This window comes from Carcharodon carcharias, chromosome 18 (genome assembly GCF_017639515.1).
Source record: "Carcharodon carcharias isolate sCarCar2 chromosome 18, sCarCar2.pri, whole genome shotgun sequence".
NCBI lineage: Eukaryota > Metazoa > Chordata > Chondrichthyes > Lamniformes > Lamnidae > Carcharodon > Carcharodon carcharias.
The window spans coordinates 20,727,074-20,752,808 of NC_054484.1; the positions used below are offsets into that span (position 1 = coordinate 20,727,074).

The 25,735-nt window shown below is 44.8% G+C and overlaps 1 protein-coding gene across 6 annotated transcripts in view; it reads right to left on the minus strand.

Moving 5' to 3' along the window:
* LOC121290341 (interferon-induced GTP-binding protein Mx3-like) overlaps positions 1–25,735 on the minus strand; it is a 73,287-nt gene that overhangs the window by 31,595 nt on the left and 15,957 nt on the right. For 4 of the 6 annotated variants that reach the window (XM_041210690.1, XM_041210689.1, XM_041210688.1 and 1 more), the window contains 6 exons: positions 17,385–17,609; positions 12,011–12,203; positions 10,451–10,588; positions 5,437–5,591; positions 3,902–4,040; positions 2,729–2,927 (listed from right to left, as the gene is read on the minus strand). In XM_041210690.1, the coding sequence (XP_041066624.1) occupies positions 2,729–2,927; positions 3,902–4,040; positions 5,437–5,591; positions 10,451–10,588; positions 12,011–12,203; positions 17,385–17,609 (1,049 nt within the window). The remainder of the gene's footprint in view (positions 1–2,728; positions 2,928–3,901; positions 4,041–5,436; positions 5,592–10,450; positions 10,589–12,010; positions 12,204–17,384; positions 17,610–25,735) is intronic. The other 2 variants (XM_041210692.1, XM_041210693.1) reach the window with 1 other exon arrangement.

Here is a 25,735-nt window from a genome sequence, read left to right on the forward strand (position 1 = left end):
GCGCTGTCAACTCTCAACTAGTCACTAATTGGGATTTCGCAGGTATGCACCCTAATTGGCTTGGAGATGGGTTTGCCATCCATCTAAGGGCTTTCAAAGCTGAAGGCCAATCAGAGGCCTTGTAGCTTGAATGGACCAGCAGGTCCGTAATAGAGAGTAAGTAAATGAGAGGGCACTTCAAAATGGAGACACCCTGACTTTTCAAAATCTCAAATTAAAAAGTGGATCTTGCAACCAGACCACCACTGTGTGGAAGCGTTGGGGGAGAGGGATGAGAAGCCTGGAGCGCCCCTCTTCAGGGCAGTCTGTGCCTGCTACAGCACCCAGGGAAGCAAGGAGGAGCCTCAAGGCGTGCCTGGAGTTGCTGGCCTCCCGGTCTGCTGCTGGGAGATCACCTCCAGGCACCTAAACTCTGGAAAAGTAGAGGCCTACTGGAATGTCCCAGTTGGCCTTCTTTTAACTGGTCACAATAGGCCTTGCTGCAACCCGCCATCCCTTCCTTCCTACCTTTGGAAAATTGGCCCAGAAGCAGGATAGAACCAGGGAACGAGTCAGCAGGACTATTTTTAGCATCTGCCCATCTCTGCTCTGGGCCCTCATAGGGACTCAAAGTCCTGCCCGTAACTTCTGTTTGGTTCTTGCCCACATATTAGGACCTCCCCAGTGCGGGGGATGGCAGATGTAACATTATCATTCCATGGAGCTAGGCACTGATAAGTCAACATGTCACTTAGAAGGTATGATTAATACTTGAAATTTGTTGGCGAACAGTGGAATCCAGCAATGAGTAAACCTTCTAACACTTCAGCGAGATATAAAGTGTTACCTTTATGAATGACCGCCATTAGTAACATGTATCTGGAAACTGTGGCACTGTCTCTACATTTTTCTACTTATTAAGATAGATGGATGATAAAACATAGGCGGGGTACCCTTCATTTCCATGGACACGCACTTCGATAAAGGGGAATGGCTCCTCGTCTGGAAGGTGCATTCATAAATTATACTCTTAGGTTCCTTCTAAGTTAAGAGTCTATAACCCTCAGCACCCCCCCCATTGTTAATGTCTTGTCAATGACATTGTTAATGTTAAGAGAAACAGGTGATTGGAATTAATTGTCTTTCAGCACATATAAATAGGGGATTACCACTCTACATTCACGGCCGGGTTGCTCTGGAGAGTGAGTATGCGGCGTTCGCCAGCACGCTAGAGGCTTTCCGTGATCAGTGGGCACTGCGGGGGTTGGGGTGCATCGTCACCCCCGGAAATTTTATTTTGATTTAGTTTTGTAAGCTTCCTTTCACGTTTTTGTTTTAGCTACAGTGCCCCAACTAGGGATACTGACCCCCCCTCTGATTTATTGATTTTTGTTTTTCTTAAAAAGAGTTTCTAGGTAGGGGATAGCTGAGCCACTGCATTGTGTGGGAGGAGAGCTGGGAGACTGAACAAGTCAGCAAACACTCTCATTAAAGGAAAGCTCTGTGTCTCGCTTTCCGGCTTCACCACAGGCTTGAGTCCTGTTAACAACAGCAACTTTTGACCAGGCCTCTGCCAATGTCACTTTTAAGCAAAAATGACGAGGTCAACTCTTCTTCAGCTGCCAGTCTTGCCTCCGGAGAGCTGCACGGCTGTTATCTTGGAAAATCTCCTTGAGATTGGAGTGAAGTCAGCTACCACAGAGTGAGCTTACAGTATGGAACTAGAAAGAGGAACGTAAGGCTTAATAAACAAGACTGTGGTCACATCAGCTTTAATTTTGCTTTAAAAAAATGACCACAGCTTGTCAGAAATCCAAAAAAAAAGTCTCCTATCATTAGTCTGCCTAATAATCTGACGAATACTTTGAAATGAAGATGACAGTGAATGATAAGCATAGGAAAAACCGTTATGGAGATGGAAAGCTTCCAAATTTAATGCATAATGCACTTCAATGACCACGGGCGGAATTTTCTGGTCCCTCCGCAAGTCAATGGACTCCTTGTTGGGCCACTGCCTCATGGCAGGTCCCATCTGCAACAGGGCCAGAAAACCCTGGCCCATGTATATTTCACGCGCATTGTTGTCAATTCACCAATTCATTTTCCTTCTGCTCTTAACGCTTGTTTCAAAGTATGTAATCGTCACACTTCACCAATAACAAATCATGTCTAAACCTGTACAGATTATTGGATAAATATTAATGTTCTTTAAGAAGAACAGAACGTGCTGGAAAAACTCATCAGGTCTTGACTCTAGTCACATTGGGCTTGAAATGTTAGCTCTGTTTCTCTCTCCACGGATGCTGCCAGACCTGCTGAGTTTTTCCAGCACTTTCTGTTTTTATTTCAGATCTCCAGCATCCGCAATATTTAGCTTTTATTTTAATGTTCTTTAAGTTACTTTAGATCAATCTTCAGAAGTTACCACAAATATTGGCATTGAATTAATTTGACTAAATACGAACATGTTATTTATCCTCCACACTCAGACTATTCCACACTTTTGACCTCAAAACCCTTGACTATTTCAACGCTTTCAGATTAATGTATGAAGTGGAAGCAAACTTAGGTTCTGATGCTGATGAGACCAAAAGTATTTTTAAATTTCACACATGAAAATTTCACAAAAATGATAAAATCAAAGCAATGAAGTGTGAAAACGGGCCGCCGGTAAATCGAGGGAGAAAGGTTATCGAGCTAGAAAGGAAATCGAGAGGAAATTAATTGGAAGAAATTTTTCACACATTACCTGAAGTGTTCGTGGTCTTCGAAAAATGACCTCTCATTTGTGATTGCATCATCCAGTGTCAAATGGTCATTGATGTCCTTTTGCCCACGGCACTTGACAATCATGTAACCTTTCCTCAGCTCCACTACTATGTTATGCACAATGTCAACCACATTTGCCTCTGTCCCTTTATCAACCAGGTCAGGTTTTGTTAAAATGCCTTCAAATTTAAAATAAAGGCAAAATAAATTTACTTGGCTGTGCCATTTCTTACTAAACAATACAAAATCGAATTGAATTTGGTGGGAGTGGGAATTTGATGGAGGGGGATTTCGATGCAGAGAGGGAAGTGGTGCTGCTTTTAGCCTCCAACACTTACAATGGTTTGGGTTAGCTTCAGGGCCTGAGACAGTAAATATTTAACTTTTAGTCCCATTTTTTAGTGCTTAAAGTAAGTTGGTGTGTACAAAAGGGAAAAAAATCTTGCATCAAACTAAAAAGTGGATCTAAATAAAATGAATAATATTGATTAAGACATGCCAGAGCATATCTCCTGCTGAAGTCACTGGGGGCAGGGGGCGGGGGGTTCATCAGCAGGGCCACCAACTGTTAGGGCTATGGTGTTTTGACCTATAACAATCAGTCTCATGCTCCCCACCTTCAGTCAGCCATTGCACTTTGAGGGATCATTCATAAACCATGTGGAGAGTCACAAGTTCAAGACAAGTTTTTCTCTCTTGGTACACTCAATTAATACGGCAACATGCTGCCTTGATGAACCTTTTTGGAATGTGTTGCCTTTCATTAAAACTCTTCCTACCAACCACATATTACCGGACATTAATATCTAATAGTCTTCCAGAGCAAACACAAATTAGTAGTTGTTAGTGAGGCTGTGCCAGATGGTTAGGGATGAAGGAACCATTTGGCCCATTTTTGCTCACTCGCATTGGTAGAATCTACAATTTACCACCATAATCTTTATTGTCCAACTTCTTCAGAAAAGAGTGAGATAAATACCAGATGGGGAAAAGGGCTAGAGATGCTCAGACACTGTTGGCTTGACAATGAACACTCTTCTCACAACTTTTTGGGGTCTTCTCTTTACTAACACTATAACAGTAAGATTTTTCTCTGTACTAGCGGCCAATTAAGGGCTTCTTAGTTCCCTTTCCTTAGTTGATATGCAATTACCCAGAGTTCTCTCTCCGGAAGGGTCCACTTCCTGGGCCATTTTCAGAGCTTCTGTGGTTGCTATGTCAACGTTGCATGGCACAACCACAAGGTTGATTGTTTCTTGTTTCTGAATAAATGACTTAATGAGTTTCTTAATCTGAAATGAAACACAGATCACATGGCTGCAGAATCAGAGAAAGGTTGGTGAAGCTTATGACAATCAACTCTGTGTACAAGCACATTGAACAACAAAGCAAGGGTTATTTTCATTTTGCAGGCAGTAAGATTTATTGTTTGCATTTTGACGCAGTTGAAAGTATTTGAAGAGGCAGGTAAGTGTTGGTGTAATTTCAAAATTTGCGGATGTCACAAAACTTGGAAGCATTGTGAACTGTGAGAATAGTGTAGAACTTCAAAAGGTCATAGACAAGTTGGTGGAGTTGGTGGACGAATGGCAGTTGAAGTTCAATGGGGAGAAATGTGAAGTGATTGATTTTGGTACAACATGGAAGGACAATATAAAATAAAGGGTACAACTGTAAAGGGGGTGCAGGAGCGGAGGGTCCTGGGTGTATATGTGCATAAGTTATTGAAGGTGGCAGGACAGTTTGAGAGAATGATTAATAAAGCATACGGTATCTTAGGCTTTGTTAATAGGGGCGTAGAGTTCAAATGCAAGGAAGTTATTTTAAACTTGCATGAAACACTGGTTCGGCCTCAGCTGGAGTACTGTGTCCAGTTCTGAGCACCACACTTCAGAAAAGATGTGAAGACATTAGACAGAGTACAATAAGATTCACGAGAATGGTTCCAGGGATGAGGAACCTCAGTTACGTAGATAGATTGGAGAAGTTAGGACTGTTCTCCTTGGACAAGAGAAAGCTGAGAGAAGATTAGGTAGAGATATTCAAAGTCATGAGGGGTGTAGACAGAGTAGATAGGGGGAAACTGTTTCCACACATGAAAGGATTGAGAATGAGAGGGCACAGACTCAAGATAATTAGCAAGGGAAGGGACATGGGAAAAAAATCTTTTCACACAGTGAGTGGTTAAGGTCTGGATTGCATTGTAGATTGTGTGGTAGAGGTAGGTTCAAATGAGGAATTCAAAAGGGAGTTAAACTGTGACCTGAAAAGTAAGAATGTACACGGTTGCAGAGAGAGGTGGGGAAATATCACTAGGTGAATTATTAATTCAGAGAGCTGGTGCAGACACAATGGGCTGAATGGCTTCCTTCTGTGCTGTTACAATTCTGTGAAATGTTCTTAAAATTGCATTGGTCCAGAAAATGAGTTCAGTATTAATTATTGAGTCTTAGTAAACGTGAGACATTAAGATAGATAAAGTAGAAAGAGGAAAGAAAGATTTGTATTTAAACAGCACTTCAGGATGTCCCAAAGTGCATTACAATCAACTGAAGTGAGGTCACATTTGTAATGTGGGGGGTTACAGTTGCCAATTTGCACACAGCAAAGCCTCACAAAGAGCAATGAGATAATTGTCCTTATGTTTTGCAAATAGAAAAGACAGCCTGTTAACTGAGTTCTTTGTACCTGGTCTCCGATATTTGTTGGTTGGTTGCCAACTGCGACTCTGGCGATTCCTGGCAAATCTATGAGAGTTAGGTCAGGGACACTGGTGGATTCGATTTCAAGACTGATTAATTCATGGCTGATTCCGACTCCTGCTCCTGCAATTATGTCCTGGGCTAGTAAGATATCACATATTGAGAAGTAACTGGATTAGGCATCGTGCTCAGGTACACTATCTTGTGTAGTGAGTAGTTAGTGTTGCTTAAAGGGAAATCAGGCTCAGATATATTGTTTATGACATTTATTAGAACATCTTACTCAGCTATGTACACCTAGCTGATGTCCTGAACTTATTCTGTGCCAATCATTCAACTAGTCGCATCTACTGATATCACAAAGCATTTGATGCATCTATCAAAATTACGGAACAGATACCTGCAGCACTACATATCAATGTATAAGCTGGTAGCTGAGATAGTACATTCATCCAAAGCCCAAATGTTTGTTATGGATCTATTAGCATCTCAGTCATAAGTGAACTTGATGTTGTAAGGCCTTGATTAGGTCTCAAATAGAATACCATGTCTAGTTTTGACATGGGGTAGGCGGTGATGTTGAAGATTTTTGAAGGGGGTGTGGGGGGGGGTAGGGTGGGGTCAGGAGCCTAATTCCAAGTTTGAAGTATCTGACTTGTCAAGATAATCTCAGAGACCTGGGACTCTGCCTTTAGTGAAGAATAGACTGAGAGGTAATTTGATTGAAGTTTACAATTAGGAGTATAGACTGTGTTTGTGTAGGTCGCTTGTTTCAACTAAACAGGATAGTGAGGGTCAGGGGAACAGGTGGTTGTGGGGTGTGATGGGGAGATGGTTGTCACCCTTTCAAGCTAGAACTAGATTGGATATTAAGAGGTGGTTCCTCCCCTTGAATGGAATTCTCCTGTTGAAGAGGCTGCCAGCTCGTGCAATAAATGCCTATTTGCTGAATTCTTTCAAGTTGGCAGTGCACAGCATTATCAGAGTAATCTCCTTGACTAGTTTCATTGATCTAAGGCGGCCAGAGAGAAAGGTTCCATGTTGGTTGCCCTAAATTGACTGGAGCTTTTGCTTCTTCCAGGAGATCGCGTGACCTTTGGGAGGGCTGAGAGTATATTTACGTTGTTTAGATATATTGTGACATACAAAGCATTGTGACAGGCTGGATGGACCAGAGGATCTTTCCCTGGTTGTTATGGTTTATATGTGTGCGGGTCATAAAATACATTTGGATTAAGAAAGTCCTCGAGTCTATTCGATCTCACTCATTAATATATTTGCCACCTTTCCATCACGGTATTTAAAATACAATTAATCTGTTCACTTTATTTTGTCTCTGTATCTTTTCTTAAACTGCAGTTAGTGTTGCACCAGGGTCAACTGATTACAATTAGACAAAGGCTGTAAAATACTTAGTCGGAAGATGAGGTGCTGTTCCTCCAGTTTGTGTTGAGCTTCACTGGAACAATGCAGCAGGCCAAGGATGGACATGTGGGCATGAGAGCAGGGTGGAGTGTTGAAATGGCAAGCTAATGGAAGGTCTGGGTCATGCTTGCAGACAGACCGAAGGTGTTCCGCAAAGTGGTCACCCAGTCTGCGTTTGGTCTCTCCAATGTAAAGGAGACCACATTGGGAGCAGTCAGTGCAGTAGACCAAATTAAGGGAAGTGCAAGTGAACCGCTGCTTTGCTTGAAAGGGTGTTTGGGCCCTTGGATGGTGAGGAGAGGTGAAGTAAAGGGGCAGATGTTGCACCTTCTGCAATTGCATGGGAAGATGCCGTGGAAGGGAGTTGAGGTTTTGGGGGTGATGGGGGAGTGGACCAGGGTGTCCTGGAGGAAACGGTCCCCACAAAATGCCAACAGGTGAATGGAAGATGTGTTTGGTGGTGGCATCATGCTGGAATTGGCGGAAATGCAGAGGATGATCCTTTGAATGCGGAGGCTGGTGGGGTGAAAAGTGAGGACAAGGGGAATCCTATCATGGTTCTGGGAGGGAGAGGAAGGTGTGAGGCCAGAGGCGTGGGAGATGGTTGGACATGGTTGAGGGCCCTGTCAACCACCGTGGGTGGGAAATCTTGGTTAAGGAAGAAGGAAGACATGTCAGAGGAGCTGTTTTGGAAAGTGGCATCATTGGAACTGATGCGACAGAGGTGAAGGAACTGGGAGAATGGGATTGAGTCCTTACAGGAAGCGGGGTGTGAGAAGCTGTAGTCGAGATAGTAAGGAGAAATTGTTCAGTGAGAGAACAAGTTCAGCCAGACAGAGGAGAGTGGTGGTGGATGGGGATTGTTCATCCTGTTTGAGGAAGAAGCAGAGAGCCATCAGACCAACCTGGTGGGGGATGGAAGTGTAGAGGGATTGGATGTCCATGGTGAAGTGGAGGTGTTTGGGGCCAGGGAACTGGAAATTGTTGATATGATGTCGGGCATCAAAGGAATCGCGGATTCCTGGGCAAGGGGAGAGAGAACGGTGTCAAGATAGGAAGAAATGAGATCTGTGGGGCAGGAACAGTCTGGCATGATTCATCTACTGGGACAATCCTGTTTGTAGATTTTGGGGAGGAGGTAGGAACGGGCTGTCTGAGGTTGGGATACTATGAGGTTGGAAGCTGCGGAGGGAAGATCTCCAGAGGAGATGAGGTCAGTGACAGTCCTGGAACCAATGGGTTGATGTTTGGTGGTGGGGTCATCGTCCAGGGGAAGGTAGGAGGAAATGTTTGTGAGTTGGCGCTCAATCTCTGTGAGGTAGAAATCAGTGCGCCGGACAACAACAGCACCACCCTTGTCAGTAAGCTTAACAAAGTCAGGGTTGGACCTGAGAGAACGGAGTGCGGCAAGTTCAGAAGGAGACAGGTTAGAGTGGGTGAGAGGAGCCACAATTGGGGAATTGACCAACATACGATGCACTTGGTGAAAGTGCTCAAGTCTCAAAGGAGTAAATAGATTAAGATATGAGGGTGAATTTTACCTATGGCAGGTGGGCTGTTCGGGAGTGGGCATGGGGGGGCCAATTAAGGCCCGCCCAGCATAATGCGTGGCCGGGAGCCCTCAGCGCTACCTGTGCGGGTGGGGGGGAGGGAGAGTCGGGGCCTGTGCTCTTTCATTCATGTGCATGGAGCTGCACATGCATGAAACTTTTTTTAAAAATAAAGTAAAAAATTATCTAAACATGTCCCCTCGTGACAGTGTCACATGAGCTGGGACATGTTTGTGAAGTTTACAAAATTTATTTAATTATTTTATAAAACCTCCAGGAAGCCTCATCCCGCCCGTGGATGAAGTTTCCTGGAAAACGTAAAGACCACTTGGGCTCTTCGTCTGCCCGCCAACCTTAAGGTTAGACGACCAGCTTTGTTAATAAGATAAATTACTTTTTTAATGGCCTTAATAGGGTGTTGACAGTTTGGCGGGCACACAGCTGCTTCCAGCGCGCACCCGCTGAATGAAATATCAAAACGCTGCACGATGATGTCGGGATGCACGCCCAACATCATCTCATGTCATTTTACGCATCGGTGTCAGGTCTGCCCCCTGTGTGCCGACGGCAATATTCTGCCCATGATGTAATATTTATTCTCTTGAATTAATGAAACTAGATAAGAAACTTCCCTCTCCTATGAGTAGATGCTGGCTTAGTTAACCATTGGATATGCTTTGATAAAATGCCACCTTGCAGCATAATCATTAGGTTGGCACCTGGGACTAATAATTAGGACAGGAAATTGTAAATGTGCTTCCTCAGACTAATCCTAGTGAGGCCTGAATATTTGCTTTTGGTTAGGAGCACAGGCAATTTCCGAAAAAGTACTAAAATAAAAAAACCCTCCAGCCCTCATCCCCACCTCACACACTCCCAATGCCCCATCCATAGCAACACATGCAACCTTATGCCCCCATCGACCCCCATGGCCCCTCATACACTCCATGCCAACCTTTGCCCCCTACCAACCTCTCATGGCCCCTCACACCCTCCAAGCCAACCTATACATCCTCCACTCATCCCCAAAGCCTTTATAGCCCCTATGCCAGCCTAGTGTCAACTCTGTGAACTCATGCCTCCCACCCACCATCCTTTGCCCTTACACCCCTCATGCCAACTCACCTTGGACAGACTTCAGGAACCATACTGAGATTAAAGTTCTTAAATGTCTATTGACGAATTTACAATTTCAAAAAGAAACACTTTCATTGATAATCCATTAACTACATTTAACTTTTTTAAATCCCTTATAAAAACAAGCATTTATTTTCATAGTTCTACCTCAAAGACTTTACAAGTACTTGGAGCTGTCAATCAAACTGTGAAGTGACAGGCACAACATTATAATTATAATAGTTGTGAATTCAGTCATGCGGCACTAATCCTGTAAAGGTAGCCCTCAGACTTAGATCAACAGACAGCGTGAAATAGCATGTACTGATTTTTTTCAATGCTGCAGACAGTTTTTTGTTTCAAATATTTAAAGAGCAGAAGACTTAAAATCCTTGACAGCTTAATAGCTTCTTTTGACAGCTCCCTTGACAATCCCAATGACTTGACAGTTCCAATGAGCCCATGCCTTTTTACACACATTCATGTCTCATTTTAAGAATCCCAAAGGGCACTTTCCCAAAGGGAACCTGACCTCTCCCAAAGTTGTCCCATGACTATATCCTAAAGGGCACCTTTAGCTGTCCAAAGGGTATCCTATCTCTCCAAGGAGTTTAGACCTTCTCCTACCTGGCCTGAAGTGTGCAAGTTGTATTTATTAGGACACTACACTAGCAAAAATCAGACCTGACTGAGGCAGCTGCACTTTAAGATGTATATTTGCCTCCATGGAACCCACACCCTTTGAAAATGGCGGGGACTGAGTTCACAGGTGGGACTTCTGGATTGTTCCTCCGCAACCATTTTTGCAAAGATGAAGGTGTTCTCAGTCTCAAAATATTCAACATAGAGATCTAGCATTAATCTACAGTGTATGTCTGTACTGGATAACAAAAAAGTGTTGGAACAAACCTTTACGAATTTCTTGTTCCACTGCGGCTGCATTTTTAAGTTTATTTGAGTAGTCCTTGTAGCTTATTTTCCCTTTCCAAACATTCTCCTTTTTGACTTGCTTGAGCTTCAGTTCCAGTGGACATCTTGTCACAATTCCTTAAACAGTGAAACAATACTGATGACTAAAAATAACATTTCAGTTCAAATCGACAGTGAGTTGTGGGAGGGATTATTTTTGAGAAGAGCTGCTCGGACAAGCCGATGGAATAAACAACAGTCTATCATACTGAACCTTCCACTCTTAACATTGGTACGTTCTATTTTCTATCCTTCCTGCCAAAGTGGATAAGTTCAGGTTTCCCACATTATACTCCATCTGCCAATTTTTTTCCCACTCACTTAACCTACCTAAATCCCTTTGTAAATTCTTTATGTTCTCCTCACAATTTACTTTCCTACTTATCTTTTTGTCATTCACAAACCTTGCAACCATACATTTGGTCCCTTCATCCAAGCCATTTATATTGATTGTAAATTGTTGAGGCCCCAGCACTGATCCTTGTGGCACTCCACTGGTAACAGCTTGCCAAGCTTAAATTGACCCATTTGTCCCTGCTCTCTGTTTCCTGTTAGCTAACCAATCCTCTATCCATGCAAATATGTCACCCCCTACACCATGAGCTCTTATTTTGCACAGTAACCTTTGACCTTATAAAACGCCTTTTGGAAATCCAAGTACACCACATCTACAGGTTCCCCTTTATCATGTTACTTCCTCAAGAAACTCTAATAAATTAATCAAACATGATTTCCCTTTCACAAAACCACATTGACTCTGCCTAATTGCATTAAGATTTTCTAAGTGTGCTGCTATAACCTCCTTAATATTAAATTCCAACATTTTCCCTATGACAGATGTTAGACTGGCTGGCCTGTAGTTCTTGAACAGAAGAGTCTCATTTGCTAATTTCAATGGTAATAGTAGTTCGGTTTTCTTTTTTTAAAGTTATCGGTCTCTATGGAGATCGGAATACCTTTTTAGCCAGTGAATGGTTAGGATCTGGAATGTACTACCTGAGAGTGTGGTGAAGGCAGATTTAATCCTGGCTTTCAAAGTGAAATTGAAAATTACCTGAAGAGAGAAGAATTTCAGGGCTATGGGGAAAAGCCATGAAAATAGGACTGGCTGAGTTGCTCTTGCAGGGACAACACAAACATGATGGGCTGAATAGCCTCTTTCTGTCCTGTAACTGTTCTATGGTTCAATTCTATGATTTATGCTGGCTGTAGTATTGTCCTCTCTAGTAACTATTCTATAAGTCTATTCTCATTTTGGTGAAGAAGGTTCACCTGACTTAGTCCTAACTGTCTAATTTCAATGTGTTGAATATTTGAAGCTGAACAATTTTCTAGGGTCAGTTTAGTAATCTTGCAAAGCTGCACTGCAAGATGAACAGGCAGTGTTTGTTATAATGGTATCATAGATTAGACAGCTGATTGGGTGTAAAGAAAATATATGAATAAATATATAGAGTGAGAGAAGTGAGCAAGTAATGGCCTATTCCAAATTTCTCTTACCGCTCCCTCTGGGAAGTGACACCCCTGACAGTGCCTCCAAGACTGAGCTCTTCCCCGAACTCTGGTCTCCAATCACTGCAATGGCGGGAAGTCCCAGGTCCTTATCCACGCCAAATCCTCTCAGTGTGTCAATGAGGTCAATGCAAGGCCGCACTTTATTTTCGTACTCATTGTAAAAAGCGGTATCCATTGCCTGAAGTGAGTGAAAGAGAGGGCACAGTCAAACAAATAAATGCAATATCTTTTTCAAAGTAAAACTTTAACAGACTTCCCAGAATAGGAATAAAATATTGCATGTCCACGCGATGCATGACACGATGGGCTGAATGGCCTCTTTCTGTGCTTTAATTTTTTATGGTTCTATCTGCTACGGCCCGCAAGAGTGAGTACTGGCTTTGCATGGAACTGTGTATAGTTGTTTTGGAGGATGGCCATTCATTGTGGCGCTCAGGGGTGTGAGATGATGAGTGCCAAATGGCACATATCAATGTGCCGGCCAAGGCTGGGAGATGTGTCCGCATTTGGGTGTATAGGAGAGTGAGGTGTGCCAATATGATGGGCACCTCAAACTGGCTCTTCCTGGAGGGTGGGGGTTTGGTGGGGGCATGAGGCTGGCACAGTGTTGCAGGTAGAGGATGGACTAATAAATGCACTTTTTTGCGTACAGGAGAAGAGAAGCCATAATGCACTGGAGCATGCATGAATAGGCGGTGGGGTGCCCAACATCCTGATCCTCTCCATGTTTGAGTTGGATGCACAGGACATGGAATGTGAATGAGGAGCAAGGTCCACAGGTTACAGAGGCAGGGGTCCAATTGACAGATGAGAGACTGGGGGACTGTGCAAAATATGTAGGGTCGTGGCACCTCCAATGAGAAGTTCCAACCCAGAGGACCCACTGCTTGTCCAATCACAGTGCCTCAGTGAGGCAGTTGTCCTTTGTGACAAACAACCATCGTGCTTGCACAGTCACTTAGTAATGATGCTCGCAACTGACATATTCCCTTAGATAAAAGCAAACTACTGCGGATGCTGGAAATCGGAAACAAAAACAGAAAAAGCTGAAAAACTCAGCAGGTCTAACAGCATCCATGGAGAGAAAGACAGAATTAACATTTTGAGTCTGCATGACTCTTTCAAGAAGAGTCGTACGGACTTGAAGCGTTAACTCTGTCTTTCTCTCCGCGGATGCTGTTAGACCTGTTGTATTTTTCCAGGTTTTTCTGTTTTTGTGACATATTCCTTCCCTCCCTCAGATGCGCCATCTTCAGGATACGCCGCAGACTCTGATGACCCCGCCCTTGACACCCGAGGAGCAGGCGCCGACCGATGCATCTGTGTCACATCCTCTCTCTTCACGAAGCAGCAGTGCAGATACAGACACGTCGGTGGGCAATAGCTCAGTGGTCTGCTTAGTTAGTAGTACATAGCGGTGAGGGCACATCACACTCACATAGGGAGCTGGCAGAGGCAGAGGGTGCCCAGGGCGCCAGCAGTTGGAAGACTGTTGGAGACCAGGACCGTGCTGAGTCCAAGGCAGATGATGAGCCCCTGGAGTTGTCCACCGGACAGCAGATGCTGGACGTCCAGGGAAGATCTGGCGGAGATCTGCGTGCCATGATCTCTGTCATGCATTGACCTGGAGCTCCAAGTGCAGAACCTCCTTCATTGATAGAGTGGTGACGCTCGTGGAGAGGCAGCTCCAGGAACACAATCAAGGCTTTCTGGGGCTGTCCTTGGACCCATAAGCCCACACACTGGCAGCGACCTCCAAGGTCACTGCCAGAGTGCTAGAAGGATGAGGCACCTAATCTCTCAGCTAGGTGCCCGCCCATCAATGATGAGCAGGGAGGTTCACACTGAATTCACGCTGGTGAATGAGCTGCATGTTGCATCTGTGGGCTCCTCTCAGGGCACTGCAGGTGAAAGCAGCAGCTCCTTCACCCCTCTGCCAGTGTCTGTGGCATCTGATGAGGTGGCAACAACTGAGGAGTGCCCAGCCGTGGCACTGGACGCTATCGCCCAGGTGGTACATGCACAGGCTCCGCTGGCCAGAGGACATCTGCCAAGGTCATCAGGGCCAACAGGACATTGGAGTCAGCAGGCTGTCTCCAATGCCACTGCCAGTGAGGGGTGGGGGTTGGCACTAAGACCCAGCACTCACAAACAGATGCTTATTCCCTTTGAACATAAGAGGGGTTGTCATGGGTGAAGTAACTTTCTTTGAAGGGTGTGTTCTGTATAATTTGTTTTTTTGAAACCACCATATAAATGTTTCATTATGTGCCTGAATGTGCCTCATGATTTTCAGAGCTGATAGGCCTGGGATTTGCATGTGACACAGGGGAAGGGCTTGCAAACTTTATTTCAGAGGTTGCTTAACCTGAGGATGATAGGACAGCCTCATCAGGGAAGATCAGTCAGGTGGCGCCACACTTACCCTTGCTTTAAATCCATGCCTTGGATGCCTAACTGAAAGAACGAAGAATTAAGGCCTTCCTGCTCTCCCTGCCTCCCACAAGGTTCATCACTTCTGAACCTACGTCCTCACCCTGCGCCTCCTCTGGTTCCTCATCAGGCCCATCATGTGAGTCATCTTCTGTGGCCTGTGGAGCTGCCTTGCTGTCGTTGTACTTCAATGGGCCTTCCCTTGCCAAGCCAGATTCTGAAGACCACACCACACAATGACAATAAGCCTGATGCGCTCTGGAGGATATTTGCAGTTCTCCCCTGATTAGTCCAGGCAGTGGAACCGCATCTTCAGCAGCTCAATGGCCCTCTCAATTACTGCCCTTGTAAAGACATGACTTCTATTGAACCTCTCCTCCGCTTCTGTTCTTAGGTGTCTGAGTGGCATCATGAGCCACCTTTTCAAAGGGATAGCCTTTGTCAACCAGGAGCCAACCATCCAACTGAGCTGGAGCGACAAAGAGACTTGGCACCTGGGAGCGCCGCAGGTTGTACACATCATGGGAGCTGCCTGGGTACCTGGCGCTGATCTGCAAAACTTGTGTCCTGTGGTCACAAACAATCTGAACGTTGGTGGAGTGGAAGCCCTTTCTGTTGAAGAAGGTGCCCGGCTCACCCACTGGAGCCTTTATGACCACATGAGTGCAGTCTATGTCTCTTTGGACGCGGAAGAATCCAACAATTGCAGCAAAAGCCCCTGGCTCGCTCAGCCTGGCTGGCATCATCACTCCAAATAGGAATGAAGTCCATGACCTGTCTGAACAGTGCATCAGTGACCATCTTGACGCAGCTGTGGGCAGCAGATTGGGAAACACCACACAGATCTCCCACTGACCCTTGGAAAGAACCGGAGGCAAAAAAGTTCAGGGCCACTGTCACTTCAAAGGCTACTGTCATCGAGTGGCCACCAACACAGTTTGAGATGATCTCAGGGCCAATCATCTGGCAAATGGAGGTCACAGCCTCCCTGGAGATACGGAGCCTCCTTCAACACGGGACCTCCGACATGTCCAGGTAGCTGGAGTGCTGCCTGTAAACTCTCACTGCAGGATCATGGTATCTTCTGTGGATCCTTCTGCCTTGCACTTCCTGCTGGCCCTGCACCCTCTCTTGGCTGCGCCTCTCCTCCCTCAGGTGGCTCTCTGGGATGCTGCTTGTGGATACCAGGGAGAGGATTTTTAGCTCAGCATGCGGGCAACACGCATGAGCGTGAAATAGTGCGCGATGATGTCATCACGCACTTGCGTGATATTTCGGTTGGCAGGCAGGCGCAAAAGTTGGCAACACACCCACTGACAATTAAGAGGGATATTAAACCCATTAATCAATTAATTAAAGTGAATTTTTCACTGCCTGTCCAACCTTATGGTGGGGGTTGGGTGAACAGGCCAGGCGGCCTTTGCATCTTTTGCAAAACCTCATCCACGGACAGGTTGAGGTTTCCAGCAGTGGCTGAAAAAAAACAAGAAAACATTTTAAAACTCATTTCTCGTGTGTGTTTGTGTCTGTGTGTGTGTGTTTGTGTGTGGGTGTGTCAGAGTGACATGTGGGGACATGTTTCCCTTATTTTCGAAATCCTTATTTTTCATTTAAAAAATTTTTGGCTCCCCGAAGGAGCTCTGCGCCTTCAGGGAGCTTTCAGTGAGCACACCCCACCGTGCGTGCGCAGACTTCAGCGCTCGCACTCCTCCCACCTCCATCCTGACAGCACTGAGGCTCCCGGCGAGCCGTTAACAGTCCAGCCGGCGTGAAATCCCCATTGGGGCCCGATCGTGGGCGGTGGACTGTTTCGCGGCCGCTTCTGGGCCCTGCCTGCCGCACCCAAGCCTTCTGTCTCTTCTGGCCTGCTCCTCCTCTTCACAAGAGGTTCATCCAGCAGAGTAAACAAGCCCCATTTGCTGATACAAATGCCACAGGAGAGTGCACTCAGCAGAAAGCCTCAAGGGAAGCTTGTAAGCCTAAGAAAACACAGGTAATGCTGCGAACTCTCAGAAAACCACCTACAACCAACTCTCCCCTAAACTCCTACCTACTCTCATTGCTCCAGCTTTGGTTGACTTTTATCCCACCCTGGATTGAGGTTACGGTAAAAACAGGGCAGCTGCCTGCCTGTGCGCCGACCGCAAAATCACACGGGCCACACAAAATTCGAGATGTTTGCCCTCTTCGTGGGGTTTAATTGCCCCGTTAATTGTCGGCGGGTGTGCTTCTGACTCACGCGCGCACCCGCCGACCATAACGTTGCGAGACCCCGCGTGCCTGGAATCTTCTCGCGCGATTTCACGCAAGTTTGTGTCGTTCCCGTGCATGCTCTGAGAGGGTGAAATTCTGGCCATGTAAAAAATCCAATGCAAGTGTCCGAAGAAATTCTGGTGATTTCTGACCAATATTTATCCCTCAATCAAAATCACTTAAAAACAGTTTATAAGGTTATCTCATTGCTGTCAGCAGAGCTGGCTGTGTACAAATTGGTTGCTGCACTTCCTACATAACGACAGTGACCACACTTCAAAAAGTACTTCGTTGGCTGTAAGGAGCATTGGGACATCCTGAGGTTGTGAAAGGCTCTATATAAATGCACGTTCTTTGTTTTCTTTCATGCCCACTTAGGTAGAGTATCAGAAAGCGACTGGCTTCTGAGGAACCCACCCTCCTGTGAATCTATGCCCTCAAGACATGAACAGAGAAAGGTGGGGGTGGATAGTGGGTGGACAGATTGCAAGAGGCTGTGTGAACTGAAGGTTCTACATTGGGGATCGAAGGTTACGGGGAGAAGGCAGGAGAATGAGGTTGAGAATCTTATCAGCCATGATTGAATGGCGGAGCAGACTCGATGGGCCGAATGGCCTAATTTCTGCTCCTATGTCTTATGGCCTTATTACTTTCACAATAAAAGGTTGCTTGCCTTAACTGAAAGTTTTCTCTGTTCTTCTCTTTGTTTTTGTGCCTCCAGCGCACCAAATGCAGACAGCCAGACATTCTTGTCACAGGCAGGCCCCTTGGAGTTACTATCACCTCCGTTAACAATCGACACTCCACCCAGACTATTGGTTATAGATCCTTCAACTGGTGCCAATAGCGATTGAATTGTGCCATTTGTCGGCATCAAATACGTAAGCTCCTTGGCCTCCTATAGGAAAGAAAGTAACTTTGTAGCTCTACATCAACAGGTCATCAAACAAGCCCCAGCCTAAATATCCAGCCCAAATTTCCATGATGTTGGTTTCCATGGGCGTCCTCAAACTCACATACCACCTGCTCCCTGCATCCAGCAGCAGCAGAACCAACATATCATGTTCCTGAACATGGATGTATTGAATCGCCTGGAAAAAGTGGTACAAAAGATTTAATCTGGACCAAGTCCATTCCCTTACGGCTGTTGTTGCAGAAACACTGAAAATCCCATAGGGTACCTAATGGTTTCTGCCTCTTCTGATCCTGTAACCCTCAATCCCAATCAGATATTTATCCTGGTGCTTGTTTATTTTCAGGAATGAACTACATAACACTGAACTTTTTAGCTAGGAGGCTGTAGCGTCTATCCTATGGGGTGCAAAACAGTCTGTAATGTTAAGGATTACTAGAGGTTATTAACTTTAAATCTGTCTTCTCTAGTCCTGTGTTCCCAGTCTGGAAATCCCTTCATTCATTACATGGTCCCCCAGTTAAAGTAAATATATGATTTGCTCTATCGGAAAAATATGACACATATAGGAATTTCTGTCTTACATCCTTAATATTTGTGCTTATCAGTTATTTTATAATACTGGGTTTTGTCACCTTGTAGTTATGAATCTGTTTTGCTTGGTGATTACTTCCTTATACCTTAAAATCTTAAGGTGCTCGACTCATCTCTGCCGCTCTTCTCCAAACTGATGAAAAGACCTATCCAGCGTGTGCCTATCCTGACATAGCGCAGCCTGTGTGAACCATCAACCTATTGGGCGCAACCTTTCACACCAGCTAGCAGTAGGAATCGTGGTGAGCGAGGGCACTTAATTTGGCGTAAATGATAAAAATCAGTTTCCGGAAGGCGGGAAATTAGCTTGGAATTTTGTTCTCCCAGCTTTCAAGGCTGGTTAAAGGCTGTTTCCCTAGTTTCCTGCTGAGCAATGTCGGGAACCCCATTTGCATTCATCAGTACCTCACAAATGCTCATTAAAAGGCCAACTCGCCTGAATCACGCTCCCCCTCCAAATTAAACTCTCCACTAGTGGCTAATTAGAATGTTCTGTTTTACGACTGTACGTAATCATAGGAAGGTTATGATGCAGAAGGAGGCCACCCGGCCCATCATGTCTGTACTGGCTCTCCAAATGAGCATTATAACTTAGTGCCAGTATCCTGCCTTTTCCCCATACCCCTCCCTGCACATTGTTTCTATTTAAATAATAATATAATGCCCTCTTGAATATCTTGATTGCACCTGCCTCCATCGCACTTCCAGGCAGTGCATTCCAGACCCGAACCACTCGCTCTGTGAAAAAGTTTCTTCTCCTATCACATTTGCTTCTTTTGCAAATCACTGCAAATCTGTGCCCCCTCATTCTCGATCCTTTGACAAGCGGGGACATTTTCTCACTACCTACCCTATCCAGCCACCTCAAGATTTTGAACACCTCTATCAAATCTCCTTTTAGTCATAGTGTCTCCAAGGAGAACAGTCCCAACTTCTCCAATCTAGCTTCATAACTCAAGTTTCTCATCCCTCGAATCATTCTTGTAAACTTCTTCTGCACCCTCCAATTCGTTCACATCCTTCCTATAATGTAACGCACAGAACTGTACACAATGCTCCAGCTGAGGTGTAGCTAGTGTCTTATATAAGCTCATCATAACCTCCCTGCTCTTGTACTCAATGCCCCAATTATTTAAGCCCAGGATACTGGGCTTTATTTACTGTTCTCTCCACCTGTACTGCCACCTTCAATGATCTATGCACATGTACACAGAGGTCCCTCTGCTCCTGCACTCCCTTAAGAATTGTACCCTTTACTTTATATTGCCTCTCCATGTTCTTCCTACCAAAATGCATCACCTCATACTCCTCCACACTGAACTTCATCTGCCCACTCCACCAACTTGTCTATGTCCTTTTGAAGTTCTTTACTGTCCTCCTCACAATTTACAACACTCCAAAGCTTTGTATCATCCATCAATTTTGAAATTGTCCCCTGCATACCAAGATCTAGATCATTAATATATATCAGGAAAAGCAAGGGTCCCAATACCGATCCCTGGGGAACTCCACTACAATCCTTCCTCCAGCCCGAAAATTATCCGTTGACCATTACCCTCTGTTTCCTATTACTCAGCCAATTTTATATCTATGTTGCTACTGTCCCCCTTATTCCATGAGCTATAACTTTTCTCCTAAGTCTGTTATGTGGCACTATATCAAATGCCTTTTGAAAGTCCATGTACATGACATCAACCGCATTACCCTAATCTACCCTCTCTGCTACCTCTTCAAAAAACTCCAGCATGTTAGTTAAACATGATTTCCCCTTTAGAAATCTATGCTGGCTCTTCCTTAACAACCTATATTTTTCCATGTGGCTACTAATTCTATCCCAAATAATTGTCTCTAGAAGCTTCCCCACCACTGAAGTTAAACTGATTGGTCTGTAATTGCTGGGCTTATCCTTACAACCTTCTTTGAACAAGGGCATAATGTTTGCAATTCTCCAGTCCTTTAGCACCTCCCCTGAGTCTTGGGAAGACTGCAAGATCATGGCCAGTGCCCCTGCAATTTCCACTCTTACTTCTTTGAAATCCTTGGATGCATCTCATCCAGCCCTGGTGGCTTGTCAACTTTAAGTACCGACAGTCCATCCAACACTTCCTCATTATCAATTTTGAACCATTCTAGTGATAGTTTCCACTTCTGTCACTGTGGCCTTGGTAGAATCTGTTTCCTTGGTAAAGACAGATGCAAAGTATTCATTTAACACCTCAGCCAGGCCCCCTGCCTTCATGTGTAAATCCCCTTTTGGCCCTTAAACGGCCCTACTCCTCCTCTTACCTCCGTCTTACTATTTGTGTGCTGATAGAAGGCTTTGGGATTCCCCATTATGTTGGCTGCCAGTCTTTGCCCATAATCCCTCTTTGCTTCTTTTATTTGCTTTTTTACCTCCCCTCTGAATCTTCTGTATTCCTCTTGGTTCTCAATTGTATTTTCTACCTGACACCTGTCATAAGCACAATTTTTCTTCTTTATCTTCATTTCTATCTCCTTTTTCACCCAGGGAGCTCTGGATTTGCTTTCCCTACCTTTCCCTTTTGAGGGAATATACCTTGACTGTGCCTGAACCATTTCTTCTTTGAAGTGATGCGCACCTGGTGAGCTTCACTTCATCCATGACTTGGAGATCATTGGACACTGCTTTCACCTTTTTACATCATTACTGATATTTATTGGGTGCCTATAGCAAGACCAGCAGGGAGGGTGAGACAGGGGCAGACTAGAGGATGGGAAAGACCAGAGGGAGGTTTGAGATGGAGGCAGCACTAGAGAGGGGAGGAAGGTCCAGAGAGAAAGCATGAGATGGAGGCAGGACACTGGAAGGAAGGGTGAAAGACTGCCCTGGTGGCATGTTTGGAGAGCGTTCAGGGAAGGAGGTCACACTACCGAGGGCATGTTTAAGACACTGTCTGTGGAATGAGATCACATTGTTGGGGACATGTTAGAGGACTCTTCATATCAGATATGTCTTGGTCCCATTCTTGGGTGGGGGAAGGCTTCTCCGGTCAGTGATGGTTGTGCACTGGGCCTGATCAGTCAACTATGGCATTTGGTCCTTGGGCTTGAGGCATGGTACTGGGAAGCAGAGGGCACAGTCACATTCAGAGGGGGCATTTGAATCCAGTAAGTCAGTAATTCTAAAGTCATGGGGGATGGGGGTTTTGGATAGTCTCATGGGCGGGGTGGTGGGTGTCTCTGAAAGTAAGGGTGCAGGTGGCCTCGAATGGGAAGGGTCAAATCAGAAAGGGCATGGGGACATCGACATTGAAGGAAACAGGGGGAGAAAGGAATACCCACATGAGCAATGGTGGGTCAAGGGTAAGGGGGCGGGGGGGTAGGCAGTGACCGTGGAAGACAGCTAGGAGGAACTTGGTGGGTGACAGGGGAAGGTTGGAAGGTTTTGCTTGCACTCACAAATGTTAACAGCAACAGCTTCAACTTTACTGAGTAATGACGCAGTTGGAAAAGCAAGCTTGAGAAAACTGATATGGGAGGGGCCTCAGTGTGTGGGAGGAGCTCAGGGCTTCTCTTTTGGGCGAAGTGAAGGGGAACCCTATTAACTATTTGCTCAAGCAATGGAGAACAAGGTTCAGCTGAGTATTGGGTTTCAAGGGTCAAATGCCCATTGACAGAGCATCGCTCCTTGACTAATGGGGCGCAGTCACAGGAGAATCCATTACGTTTTGGGGACACATTTGAGTTAGTGTGATTGGCCATCCATTCCTGACACAGGCATATACAAAGGGTTAGAGGATAAAACAATCAAGGACCACAGCTGGTGGACTGAAGCTACATGTGCACTTCAAGCCTCAATATTCCCAGTTCAATATGTTGCAATGTCCCTTTAAGGGATAGTAGCATGCTATTCAATAGAAAGGAAGTGCGTAATGTGAGCCTGTTTTTAGTTTCAATTTTGCTTTCAGCAGAGTACAGCACATACATCTCTGCAGCTCTGATGTCTTCAAGATTTATATCCATATAAATATGCTCATATGTATCTAGTCTCAATAAATGAACCCACAGTGTCTTTACCCAATCCCCTGTGAGATATATATCATTATAATGGTCATAGTTTACAAGGCACAATGCCTAAGGTCATGGCATTAGTTCAAAGCTAGGGTATCTATTTAAGTGTCTGGGCTCATGGAGGCAAGCTGAGAATTGCCTGACAGCGAGTTCTTGTGTTAAGGAATTGACTCTGTGAAAGGGTTAAAAATTTAACTCAAATAAAATACAGCTAAAAGTCTTCTGCAAGAAATTCATACACATTATTTTGACAGACAGAGAGGGCGGAATTTTCCATTTTTTAAACTTAGTGCCGTAGCCGGCAGATTCCATGGTGGTTTCCCGCAGGGTGAGTGGTGGGAATTTGCACCCGATTTAGCACTCAGAAGCTAATTAATTATGCATAGGTGAGTATCTTTCTGAATCATATGGTGGTTTGGGGAGATGGTGGCATGTTGGTAATGTGACTGGGCTAGTAATCAAGAGGGCCAGGCTAATGCTCTGGGGACATGGGGCATGTTTTCAGAAAAATATGCCATTTTGATGTTCAAGAAATGTCCGGAACAAAGGGGCCCTAACAGTAAAACACACAATAAGGGTTTTATTCTAACCACAACAGATTTTATTTATAGTACAAACTTAAGTAAACAAGTAGTCAGACCTGCTAACTCCGTGAGGAAGTCAGATGTCTGCAGTTAGAGGGTTGAAGTTTTATTAGATTTCCCCATGAACATAAATAAAGACAGCAAAAGCCACACATTATACTTCGGATTGTTAATGTTAAACTAGCTCGTTACTTGTTTGGATATTGCAACAATTTTCATCCTTAAGTGGATTTGAAGTTAGCATTTTTAGATTAATTAGTTCATCTTATATTTACCGTTTGTAAGCAGCCAAAACAATATTATAATGTAATCCAAACTTATAATAAAGAATTATATAGTAACCATTAAAATGGTTGTAATCTGAGTCTGTAACCTCACAGACCCTAACTCTTCTAGAATTCTTAATTATAAGATTCTAAGTTCTGATTGAGGAGAGTCTTTAAGAGAGATGGACCTGTTATAAAGTACCATGTATGTTTCTTCCTGAGGTAATTTTTGTTTAGGTTAAAAACTCCCAGAAGAAAGGCCATTTATCTTAAGACCAAATTGCTGTCTAGCATAGCTGATTAAGTTCTTATGACATTTTAGAATTTCTATTTAGTTGAAGTTTTGATCTAACAATAAGTTCAAAAGGAAGATTTACACTTATTAAAGATAACAGAACTTTAACACTTGCCAGTGGCAGTAATCACTCTGAGCAAGACCTTTGTTATGAATGCACAGTCATGTCTGTGGGGGCTGCTCAGTCATCTGTGGACCTCCAGAATGTGCTTCGGCTGCAAGGGGTGGCCTAGGGATGTCATTTCTAGACTGAGGGAAGGCCAATGGCTTTGCATTGGCTTCCTGGTTTGGTGATGGGGTGGAGAATGCAGGCTGCAGGTAAAGCTACTTTGTAGTTAGCTGTAATTCAAATAAGAAGATGAAGAGCCCATCACCAATTGCCACAGGTTCGGGAGCAGCAGCAGCCTGCGCAGCGAAAGGGAGTAGGGCTCCAAGAAGTCCCAGATGTTCCTGAAGAGGGGAAAATTCAATGAAGACCAGTGGCCAGACCAAGGGTGCATAGAAGACGCAGCTTATACGTGGAGATGAGTGAAAGACAGTGCTGCAGGGATGAGTTAGCTCACATCTGCCACTTTGTGAAGAATTAATGTCACAAGGACTTGGAGGGCATCCCATGCTGGAGGCTTTGAAGGTGGCTGCCACGCTGATTGTTTTTTGCCAGCAGGTCCTTTCAGGGTTCCTCTGGGGACATTTGTGGTATTTCTGAAACTGCGACATACAAATGCATAAGGGAGGTGACCAATGCTTTTTTCAGGAAAGCTCAGCAGTATGTACAGTTCCGCATGAATGCTGAAAGCCAGGCCACCAAAGGTGTGAGATTCGTAGCTGTCTTTGGTTTCCCGCAGGTACAGGGCATCATTGATTACACACATGTAGCCTTAAGAGCTCCTGGCAGCAGCCAGTGAGATTCATCAATCAAAAAGGTTTTCACACCCTGAATGTCCAGCTAATTTGTGACCACAGAAAGCGGATCCTGCACGTTTGTGCTAAGTATGCAGGGAGCCTTCATGACACTTGCAGGTGTCACAGATCTTTGAGGGACCTTGGCGCTTACAGGGCTGGCTCCTCAGATCAAGGGGTACCCCTAGAAGACCTGACTGGTGACGACCATTTGCCATCCATATAGTGCAGCTGAAGATGGATAACATGCTGCAGATTCCACCATCAGGTCTTTGGTAGGGCAGATGATTAGTCTCCTGAAGATGCATTTCTGATGTTTGGACCGATCAGATGGGGCTTTTCAATATTTACCACAGTGTGTCGTCGTTGTTTGCTGAGACATGCACAACCTTGCGCTGCAGAGGGGGGATATGTTGCCTGTGGGAGAAATAGAGGAGTGATACATCTCCTCAGGTGAGGAGGATGTTGAAGGGGATAGAGTTGAAGAAAGTGAGTATGTAGATGAGCCACATGAAGAGGCCATCATATGCAAACGACCTGGAAGATGTGCCTGTGATAACCTGATAACTATAAGATTCCATGAGGAGTAAAGTGTAGAGAAATTTTCACAATCGTTAGTTTCTTTAGCCTTTGTGCATGGAATGCCCCATCACCTTCAATCTCGGCGAGGAAATATCCTGAAAGTTCAATGCTCCCATAATGATTATGGAAATATCAGTACTTAATGTATACCCTAATAATGGGATCATCCTTGGAAGGACTTAAACCATGGTTAACTGAGTAGCCTTGGCAACACGTGGCCGCTGTGGAACCTTAACAGCACTCCCTTCTTGCACATCCTTAGGCAACTCCACATATAGACATCACATGTACTTTCATCCATGGCCTCACCAAGTCAGTGTGCATGGCAGCTTAGAAGTGGCTGTAATTCCAAATTACCCAAAGATGCGCTCATGTCAGTCTGACACCTGCTCAGTAAGGCATCACGACCGCTTCAATTGTATAGAAGCTTGGTTAGACCGCATCTGGAGTACTGCGTGCAGTTTTGGTCCCCTTACCTCAGAAAGGATATTATTGCCATGGGGGAGTGTAACAAAGGTTCACCAAGACTTGTCCCGGGGATGGCAGGACTGTCTTATGAAGAGAGATTGGGGAAGCTGGGCCTGTATTATCAAGAATTTAAAAGAATGAGAGGTGATCTCATTGAAACCTACAAAATACTTAAAGGAATAGACAGGGTAGATGCAGGTAAGATGTTTCCCCTGGTTGAAATAAAGGCCAACATTCCACTTGCCCTCCCCGTTACCTGCTGAATTTGTAAGCTAGCTTTTTGGAATTTATGCATGAGGACCCTCAAATCCATCTGTGCTGCAGCTTTCTTCAGTCTTTCTCCATTTAAATAATATTCAGCTCCTCTATTCTTCCTGCCAAAGTGCATAA